Genomic DNA, 10,700 nt, shown 5'->3' with positions numbered 1-10,700 from the left:
AGTTTTAAACTTTATGTCAGCTGGAGCTAATTTTATTTATTTATCTATTTATTTATTTTAAAGTCCTATTTATTCTCAGGGATGATGATGCTCTTCATATAAAACATTAGCCTAAATGGAGGTGCAACGTTTGTCAGCAGAGGGTTGACGAGGGGAAGGCCCCAAGGCTGCAATTATTGAAACACACACATCTGAGTGGGAGTGGAGTGGGTATTCTTTACTCAGAACATGTCGAGTGAGAGAGGGGGCAGCAGAAATGAAATGAGATACAAAGCAGGAGTTCAACAGAGAGAGAAGGACGCCTCTTCAGCTTCAGATTCAAGTGTTAACTCAGTCTTTGTATAAAGGGTAATGATTATCAATTCTTAGGTCTCTTCTTTCTTTCCTGGAGTAGAACACTTGCTCCTTTTTTTTTTTTTCCTCCATGTTGCAAAAGTAAAAATGTCAATGTCTTGGAAGTAAAATTTGAAGATTATTCAACAAAGATTAAGGTAACAGCAAAGACTTGAGTAGTTCATAATAAAAAATATTTAATTTTCAGATGTTCAATAGATGTGTTAAATTCTTGGTTGCAGCAAAAAGATTGTAACATACAGCATCACAGTGACATATAATCAAGCCGTAACAGTGCAGTTTATTACAACTGTGTAAAATAAACTGTGTAAACAAAACCAAGTATTTCTGTAATGGCACTCTTCGTGAACTGAATTCTGGCACACAGAATCTCAGCAGAAGTCAAAAGAAACATTTACAAAGAAAAGAAAACCCCACGTTGAAGCACACAGTATATGAACCTGGCCAAAATGGACCAATCTGCATTTCAGAGGAGAAAAAAATGTTCTCAGAATTTTTGCTTGGCTGCTTTTAAGGAAATTCAATCTGAATTTTTTCAAGACATCAATCCAGTACACAGAATATTTTTGTTATGACTTAACGATACGAACAAAGAGTAAACATCTCTTAATTATGATCAAGTAAGCACCTCTTACAGTGACATTATTAAAGGAGACAAGAGATGATTTGGAAATGTTATTGTCTGTATAGCATGACACCTGCAGGAGATATTCCCTAGGAAATAAAAATAAGTTACTGAGACATAAAATCCAATGTGCTCCATCCAGGAAACTTTTAAGTATCTAAGAGGAAAGGCAGTATCTTGCCTTCTTGTAACTGAAGTAAATTATTTGATTATAAGACAATGTACATACTGTAAACGGTATAATGAGGGTTCAACTTGAAGTACACTCATCTCAAAGAGATTTTAAATATCAGCACCTAAAAATGCAAGGCTAGGATTTACAACTTTTTAGTAGTTTTCAGGCCATGCATCAGTTACAGCTTGCTAGACAGATACCATTTTGCCAGTGACATTTTAGTGTTCTGTGAGATCCTCTTAACAAAAAACCTACAGGTCTGAATGCCACTACGTTTTTTCCACATGTACCTTTCATACGGGAAGTTTTGCGTCTGTTCCATCTGCAGAGAGTGAGTCCCATAGCAGCAGGAGATATAGACAGAGCAAAGAATTTACAGTTATTTAAAAACTGGGAGTATGTGATATAATTACAAGCTGGTCTCTTCAGTTTACAGAAAGCTATAAATGTGCCTGCTTAAAAAGAGACATCCAACATGTGCTTACTCACATGCTGACACAGAATTCATGCAAAGTATTAAAAAAAAAAAAAAAGAAACTCTTATGAATTTTACCCCTCAGAAATGCTGCATATACTTCCTCCTCACATAAACTGAAGCTCCCTCAGAAACAACAGGGACCAGGTGTGCAGATCACATTAAGCAACATGAATTTGCTTCCTCTATCATGAGAAGTGAACGGCAGTATCCAACAGGAAATTTCATTGAATCCTACTTCATTCTAAACACTGTAAAGTCCAAATCCAGGTTCACTTGCCATTAAGTAATAAGACTACCTTAAAAAAAAAATAAATGTTATTTTCTTGGAGGAAGGACATTTTCTTCATAATAGCCTGGATTGACTACATTTCCAGCTGGATCATATCTAGCCACCACAAATGTGGAGCCATCACTAGCAGATGCTTTTCCGACTCCCATCTTTTTTGTGTTCTTCCAAACCATTGCTGTGAAGTGACCTGAGGAGAGTGAGACAAGCACATGCATTAATTTTAGATACTAAACCTACAGCATTCCCTTTAACCTGTGAGGGGGGGAAAGAAAGAACAATATAAACCAGTTTATTTCTCCAACAGAAGAACAAGGACATAAAAAGACATTTAGCATCTCGTACTGAAAAAGCCTGATCTGGTTCCACACTACTGTTCCCAATTCCATGTCCTATATCCAAGAATACCTAGAACGAGAACCATGAAACAAGTAGTTTGATGAGTATCTGATACAGAACTTGTCAAGGAAAGCATGGTCTTTACTCCCTGCAGTGTGACTAGCACTTCTCACAGTGATGAGCAATTACCTTGACCATTTTGTACTCCCCCAAGTGACTTCGACTGCAACTATTCAAAGTAACACTGGCCTTGTGGCTTCTGTACACAGACAGACCCCATGGGAGAAGGACTTCATTTTCTTCATCTGAAAGAAGCTTGGGTGTATCACCTGCTTGATCATTACTCAAGGAACAATATTCCTATGTTCATTCAATGCTGGACTGCCAATAGGCAGCCAAAGGCCTGCGGCGGATCTCCAAATTAAATGTCAAGTTATCTCTGTGATTGGAGTGATATAACTCAGTAGAAGACCAGTGTCTATGCAAACAACAGCATAGTACAGTTACTGAGACATCTTTATGATTCCAATTTAGTATTTTCTACAAATTGACTTCCCTTAAATAAAGTTGCCTTCTAAGAACTTAGGAGTCAGTGGGAAAATACAGCATTAAAAAATCCCACAATTTTTGCATATTTCCTCATTTTTCCATTTCCTTTTACCCTTTTGTGAGTTTCTAACATAAACATTTGAAAAAAAAATCTTTTTTTTTTCTAAGAAGTAAAGGTAGGTTTTTTTAAACATACAAAAATAAAAAATCCAAGCTGGCTAGCCAATTTCTTAAAATAAAGGTTGTGTTGTTGAAGAAATAGGACCCAGTCTGAACTTACCTGTCCCAGAAGAAAACCCTGGGTTTTGAAAGCTATAGTTCTTTATTTCACTGTACCATCTGTCAGCCACATCCTTTCCTGAAAGACAAAAGAAATCTGCTGTGGAGTCATGACATAAACACAGAGGTGCAGCTCACCTAAGAGCTGGCCTGCAAGACCTTCCATTAATAGTTGGCAAGAACTTCTAGGAACATGGAGAAACAGTCTTTTTACTGAAACGTTTTTGAAATGTAGGTAACATGGCAATACATGTAACTTAGCAAATACAGTTGTTGCTACTTAATTACTAATTAGTCCAATGCTTTTGGTTAAGCATCTGGTGTCATCAATGACTTGAGTTCTCTCAGTGCATCAGTTCCTCCAGCAGAGTGGCAGGACCCACCTGCCCAGCACAGCCTGGCTCAGCGCCTGGGCAGGCCACCCACAAAACAGCTGTAGAACCAGGTAGAGTTCATCCCACTCCAGGAAGAGTTCTGCAGCAAGGTGCTCGCCTGGTAGGACAGAGCTGATGAAGAGCACTATACTATCACCAACAGATCAGGAAACAGAACCACCCACCAATTCTTGCCTGCGGTTAAAACTTTACAGCGTTGAAGTCAGAAAAAACCTGGGACATGAGGTCTGTGTGGCACAGCATTTGGATTGAGTTGAGGTGGAAATCCCTTTAGTACTCAAGAGAAATAATCTGGCAATTTAACACATTGAGTTTACTTCTTTTTCTGCCCACAATCACCTCTACCTTTCAGCCTGGCAGGTAGTGAAGACACTTCTCCCTCTCCTTAGATGGGTGCTCCTGTCATTAGAACTCTATATACAGCTTTCAGCAGCTCTTCCCTCTTGGAACATGTTTGAAAAGACTTAAACGAACCCTTGCCAGATTTTCTGAGCAAAAGGGCACAAGGACCTTTTCTACAGGGAGGTCTCCCACCTGTGGTGTATGAAGCTATTCCCTTACAGCTCCAAGCAAAGTAAAGCAAAATGACACTTCTATAGTTTTCCATGCTCTCATCGACATTTAATACTTCAAATTTCTGAGTGCATTTATTTTCAGTGGTTCTTACTTAGCACTTCAGCCACTTTGGTTGTCCACTTTGAGGCATTCTAACTTGGGGTACTACAGTCAGACACCTCCAATATACATGCCATGGAGCTGCTGCTACGTGGAAGTCCCTGTGTGCAGCACATTTGTCAAAGGCTTTCACAGCTGTATAGGGACTATGACTACGGCCAGTGATGCTGCACTACATGTCTGTGGGTCTGTAAGGCTGATGTTTGCCAAATAAATAATCCTGCCTTGTTTTCTGATGAAAGGAGGACATTCTGATAATCTGCAATGGATCCAGAGGAACAGGCAGCACAGAAGGCAGGAGCTCAGCCCAGAACTTGCAGATGCTATGTACTCAAAAGTCAAATGTTACTTCTTTTCCATTACTGGTTGTTAGGAAAATCTTGTGTCAAACACTGCAGGATAAAAAGGGGCAGGTTTTCCCCTGAACTACATCAATAATGAAATTTCTGCTTAGCACTCCAGGAAGTTGATTTCATAGCAAGCTGCCAATGCTGTCAAGCCTACCATCATGAAGAACGCTGGTCCCTGGTGAACTGTTGGCTGCAGAACAGCAGTGACTCAATGTTTTGCTATTTTGCAGCAAAAAGTCTTAAACTTGCACTGTTCAAGAAGTCAGGCACTGAGCTGTTAACTCCTTGAAACTTCAGTTGCTTTATGAGTGCAGTCTGCTAAGAGGATGGTGTTGCTAGCCTGGCAAGCTGCCTGCCAGAACTGTCACTGAAAATAAAATATGAAATGAAATGCCTTCTCTTGAGAGGTTTGTGAACTGAAAGTTTTATGAGCTTATCTATGCCACACTGGTTATCAGGAGTGGTGATCTCTTAGTAAAGTCAGTTTATATTTTCTGCCTAAAACGGTGGCAAAACCTCTCTTGCTTCTTTCCTTCCTTCCCTGCACAAACCAACAAACCCTATTGACCTGTTCTATGGCTGAAGTCTGTACTGCAAATAAAATACCTGTGCATTTGTTACTCATGCTACAGCTAAAAGGAAGACTGAAAAACGTGCAAAGAGCAATCTTTATGCAATTCAAGGGGAAAAGAAAAAGCACACAGTAAAAAAACCCCAAAACCACCATCCTGTCCCACCCTAGACCTCAAAGCTATGAAGAGCAGTTCAAGAGAAAGTCATTCCCACTCTGCTTACTGCAGGCCTAAGAAGTGTACCCAGGCTCCACATGGCAAGAACTTGAAATCTCCATAATGGAAATGTGGCAACACACATAGGAGTTTTGACAAACACATTATCTCTTCATAATTATTTATTAAAATAAATAAATAAACTAAAGAATACCATCATATGATGATTTTGTGACACTTTAATTCAAGGGAGATGGCAATGGCATCAGGTAAGACTACCTCAGTCTTGTATGTGAAAGACAATGGGCATAGATGGGTAGCACCAACTAGGTGTTAATTCCCAGCTTTTGGGAATCAATGCTTGCCATTTATTGCAGCCAGGCAGTAAAAGCCTAGACACTGATAGCTATGCTCCATTTATTCATCTGCAGGGGCAGGTCATCATTATGTGGCACTGTTGTCATCCTCCTTGAATTGAAAGGGTCATTGCATAATAGGCTGTAAGAAATGAAGGACTGACTTCTTCCTAGCGAAAGAGAAGGTGACCAAAGGACAAGGCAGCTTTCATAGAATCATAGAATAGTTTGGGTTGGAAGGGACCTTAAAGATCATCTAGTTCCAAACCCTCTGCATAGGCAGGGGCAACTCCCCCTAGACCAGGTTGCTCAGGGGCCCATCCAACATGGCCTTGAACACTTCCAGGGATGGGGTTTACCACAACTTTCCTGGGCAACCTGTTCCAGTGTCTCACCACCCACACACTAAAGAAATTTTCTCCTAATGTCTAATCTAAATCTCCCCTCTTCCAGTTTTGATCCATTACCTCTTGTCCTCTCACTGCAAGCCCTTATAAAAAGCCCCTCCCCAGCTTTCCTGTAGCCCCTTCAGATACTGGAAGGCTGCTCTAAGGTCTCTCCAGAGCCTTCTCTTCTCTAGGCTGAACAACCCCAATTCTCTCAGCCTGTCCTTGTAGGAGAGGTGCTCCAGCCCTCAGATCATCTTCGTGGCCCCCCTCTGGACTTTCTCCATGAGCTCCTTGTCCTTTTTATGTTGGGGGCTCCCAAACTGGACACAGCAGTCCAGGTGGGGTCTCATGAGAGCAGAATAGAGGGGGAGAATCACCTCCCTTGTCCTGCTGGCCACACTTCTTTTGATGCAGTCCAGGACATAGTTGGCTTTCTGGGCTGCAACCACATGTTGCCAGCTCATGTTGAGCTTCTCATCCACCATCACCCCCAAGTCCTTCTCCTCTGGGCTGTTTTTGATCCATTCTCCACCCAGCCTGTATTTGTGCTTGGAATTGCCCCAACCCAGGTGCAGGACCTTGCACTTGGCCTGGTTGAACTTCAAGTGGTTTGCACAAAGCCACTTCTCAAGTCTGTTCCTTCTGGTTCTTTGCCTCTTTGGGAGCAGTAAGCAGTGCAGTGCTGGAACACAAGCCAAGCCAGTGTTGAAAGTGACGGTTGATATACAGGAGGCTAAGGGAAATTCTGTTTTGAGCCTAGAGAAAATGACCTGAGAGAGAACAGCAGAGGGGTCGCCAGAGCACTGAGCCCACCTGCTTTAGCAGCAACTTGCACGCTCATACTTGCTGGTTCAGAGAACTGACCACAGAATTTCCATTTCAAATTATTACAGAGTAAGTGACAAACTTAAATATAATGTCTGTTTTCCCTTGCATTTAAATGTTTCATTGAAAACAGTTCCTCGTTCCCCAAAGCCCCCTCAGAGTGAGGGGTTCATTCTTGTTCAAAATGCATTTCAATCAGAAGGAAAGAAGTTTCACTCTCAGCCCTCATTTCAAATCATAGCATAAATGATTGAAGTTTACTTCTAGAAAAAGCACACAGATCTGTCCTGCAGTCAGCACTGCAGCTTCTCTTCTGTTGCTCTGCTTGCAGAACCAGTCAGTAGATTGCTACTTAAAAAAAAAAAAATATCCTTCCTCTTTATATTGCTGTAAACCACACTCACACTTTCAACACTTTCTGTATGGAAACAGTTTGACTCCACCCTTCCAATGATAGCTGACTGATGACCTACTCAGTTAGACTTAGGAGATGTTAATTTTGGAACAGGCTCTAATGAGTATCATCAGGACCATGCCTCTGGACATAGCTACATCACACAAAATGGTAAAGCAATCCTTGAATTAATACCCAAGTGTATTTCTGCCCAAAACTAGGTCCAGAACCATCACAGTGATTTTACTTTATTTGCACAAGCTATGAACTAGTAACATGGACACATTGACCATGTCTTGAGCTGCCTCATGTGGCCAGAGGATTGACCATATGAGGTCATGCCATTCATAGGACTAACAGTCCTGGTGTAAAAAGTTCTGCTGATACCAGTCTCTGAAGGAAAGAGGGGGAAAAGGGGCCACTGTGTGTAAACAGGCATCAGTACTCTTGTCTGTCCTTACCCTGCATCTCATCAGGTGTCCTGTTGTCTCATTAAATTTTTACATTTCTTGTGGAAGAGAACCTTTACCCTGTGTGGATGGGAGGGGAGGGGGGGGTGTCTTAGTGCCAACAACTGATATCGGCCAAGGGCTGCAGGGATCTGGGTGTCTGTGGTGCCAGCAACTGGAGCACTAGTGCAGGTGTGACTAGCAAAGCACAAGCTGGACTAGCTGGGAACAGGTGAGGTGGCCTGAGAGGAGGTGCTGAAGTGTATGGTCCCCACAGGGTCAAGGGGGATCCTGGCCAATGACCAGGGATCTGCCTGTGTGCAAGATGCACTGTACCAGCAACTGGAGTGGAAATGCATCCTCATAGGCTTGTATGTCCAGGTGCCAGTAGCTGGGAAGACTGGGATATAGAGAGAGCTACTAAGCAGACAGTGTCTAAGCCCAGCTGCTGCACGGATCCACACTGGAATTATCCTTCCATTACAGAAGTGTCTATATTAGATAAATTATTTTATGCTATAAAAATATACATGCTTATAAATATATGAATACATTACTGGAAACATATATTCATATGTGCATATTATTTGTATATATTGCACAAGCTGGAACACAGGAAGTTCCGTTTAAATATGAGGAAAAAACTTCTTTACTGTGAGGGTGACAGAGCACTGGAACAGGCTGCCCAGGGAGGTTGTGGAGTCCCCTTCTCTGGAGATACTCAAGACCCACCTGGATACAGTCCTGTGTAATGTGCTCTAGGGGATCCTGCATTAGCAGGGGAGTTGGACTAGATGATCTCTAGAGGTCCCTTCTGACTCCAGTGACTCTGTGACCAGGCTTCATCATGATCAGCCATGAAACAGAAAGGGGAAGAGGAGGAGGCCAGTGGTGCTGCTCCTGTGAATGCTGACTGCACCTCTCTGTGCTGCTCTGTGTGGCCACCTGCACATACACACATGTACATGCTGGATATGTGTGTTTGTGTGTGCCAGCCTGAAAATACTCTTAGCCTCACTACGGGGGGCACAAAGCTGTGGCAGCCCTACTGTATTCTGCTCCCCATAACATTTAATTTATCTGGGCCCAGCCTTACTGTTTCTCCTCATACTAAAAGAATCCTTACATCAAGTAATCCCACTGAGTAAGTTGCTAAAAACATTATAATGAAATCACACAGGACATATTTCTGTCTGAGGATGGGCAGCATCATGGCAATCTACTTAAAACCAGGTACCCCAAACCTCAGAATCATTTTTTTTCTAGCTTTTGTTATTACAGCTTTAATTCCACCAGTCTGAGGGGAAAGCAGGTAGATTTAAATTTCCCTCAGAAATAAAATATCTACCTAGATCAAAGTCATACTAATGGTTTTGGGAAGTAATCCTCTACTTCCAGCATTCCTCATGCTGGTCCTTATTTTACAGTGCTGTATAAGCCTGGTGTTAGACAGCAAGAGATGCACCAAAGAAGGCTCTCAGAGCATGGGGCAGAGGGTTCTATAGTGCTCAGCTAGGCCTGATCTGCAGGCAGACCGAGGTCCCTCCTCACATACAGTGAATTTCTCTTAGGAACTCTCTGGGTTCATGAGCTGCAGTGTTCTCACAGGCAAAATGGCACATTCTTCCCAATCACACCAGCCATCCCAACCAGAATTGAGTCTTCCAGTGCTTGCCTCCAGCCTCCCGACACATGAGGAATGAGATGAGGCTCCTGAGAAGCCTGACATGCTCCAGCTGCCAAGGCAGGCTGCGGTCCCTCCCTTTAGTGGCAGATGACAGCTCACTTATTTGAACACAGACAAAGAGAAGCCTGCCACAGAGCAGCTCCTCCTGGAGGGAGGAAACAGCTGACAACTATTTATTGGATTACAGGGATAAACGTATTTCCAGCAACAGCTTTAGGCTACGTCACTCTAAAATCCTGAACACAATTCAGGATATTCTTGTATCGAGAGAGGGGTCAAACTAAAAGTCTCTTATAGCTGAAAACCTGAATCCTCTCACAAAAAAAGAAATTCATCTTCTAGTATGATTACAAAACTTGGTAAGAGCCAAAATAAGCAACAACATCGCTTTTTAAAAGAGAATACAGAGTATGCTGAAAGATTATTGAGCTTTGCCTTATCTGGGAAAGAAACCAGAAGATGCTGCCCACCTTTGTTAAGCCCTTGAATGGATGCCTTAATACAAATTTCAGGCTCACTGAGCAGGGTACACATTGACTATCCAAGGGGAACTATATGAGAAACAAAGAGGAAGAATGAACCAGCTCCACAGAGACGAAGACTAAGCCCAAGCAAGAGAATAATTTTCTTTGAAGAGCTATTTTTCTCATTCTGGTACTCTGAATGATCCTGCTACATAGGAAATGTAGAAGTGTTTTACAGAACAAAAGGGGATGTATCTTAATTTTCTCAGTAAGTCATTCAATCCTGTGGATAAAAAACTAGTAACAAAATTGCTCCAATCTGGCAAGTTATGTATGGAAACAGTGCACTGAAGACAACAAATGGGATCCAAAAAAAGACAGGCATTTGTGTTTTGTTTCCAGCTCTCTAAATGGGAATTCTGTGACTTTAACTTGGGGGGAAGGAGCACAGGCCATTAGGAAAAACAAGAAGGAAGAAGTAAGCTCAGGCAATGAGTCATAGGCACTCTGCAAACTTTGCTGTACATCTGTGTTTTCCCATGCTGCTCTGAACCCTTGCCTCAGACTCTTGCAACGGGCAGAATGCCAAATATGTGTAGATCAAGTTGTACTTTTCCACCCTGGGTTCTTTTTCAACATGAAAAAGTACCCATTAGGGACCAGAGTTGGCACTTGCAGAGGAACTAAGGGGATTCACTGTGTCTAAAACTCACTCAAATGTCCAGGTCCTTTAAAGAGCCTGTAGAAATGAGATTCTGTCTCCCTGAAGCAGTGCTGGAAATTCTAGTGGTAGGTGGGAATAAAGCAAGCAAATGGTCACTTTTAATACATCCCACCTGCTGTCTCAGCAGGCTAAGGCATGAGCCCTGCCCACTGTAGGAGACAGGAAGGAAGAGCCTGCTG

General features: G+C 42.2%; 1 protein-coding gene across 1 annotated transcript in view; it reads right to left on the bottom strand.

Moving 5' to 3' along the window:
- Positions 1–1,825: 1,825 nt before the first annotated feature.
- GLIPR2 (GLI pathogenesis-related 2) overlaps positions 1,826–10,700 on the bottom strand; it is a 26,583-nt gene continuing 17,708 nt past the window's right edge. Inside the window, exons 4-5 of the mRNA XM_009998295.1 lie at positions 3,087–3,164; positions 1,826–2,108 (exon numbers count right to left, since the gene is read on the bottom strand). Of these exons, the coding sequence (XP_009996597.1) occupies positions 1,948–2,108; positions 3,087–3,164 (239 nt within the window). The 3' untranslated portion in view covers positions 1,826–1,947. The remainder of the gene's footprint in view (positions 2,109–3,086; positions 3,165–10,700) is intronic.

Source organism: Chaetura pelagica, unplaced genomic scaffold (genome assembly GCF_000747805.2).
Source record: "Chaetura pelagica isolate M959 unplaced genomic scaffold, ChaPel_1.0 scaffold565, whole genome shotgun sequence".
Classification (NCBI taxonomy): Eukaryota; Metazoa; Chordata; class Aves; order Apodiformes; family Apodidae; genus Chaetura; species Chaetura pelagica.
Note: the sequence above shows the minus strand (reverse complement) of the source record. Positions and strands in the feature narration are given on the sequence as shown.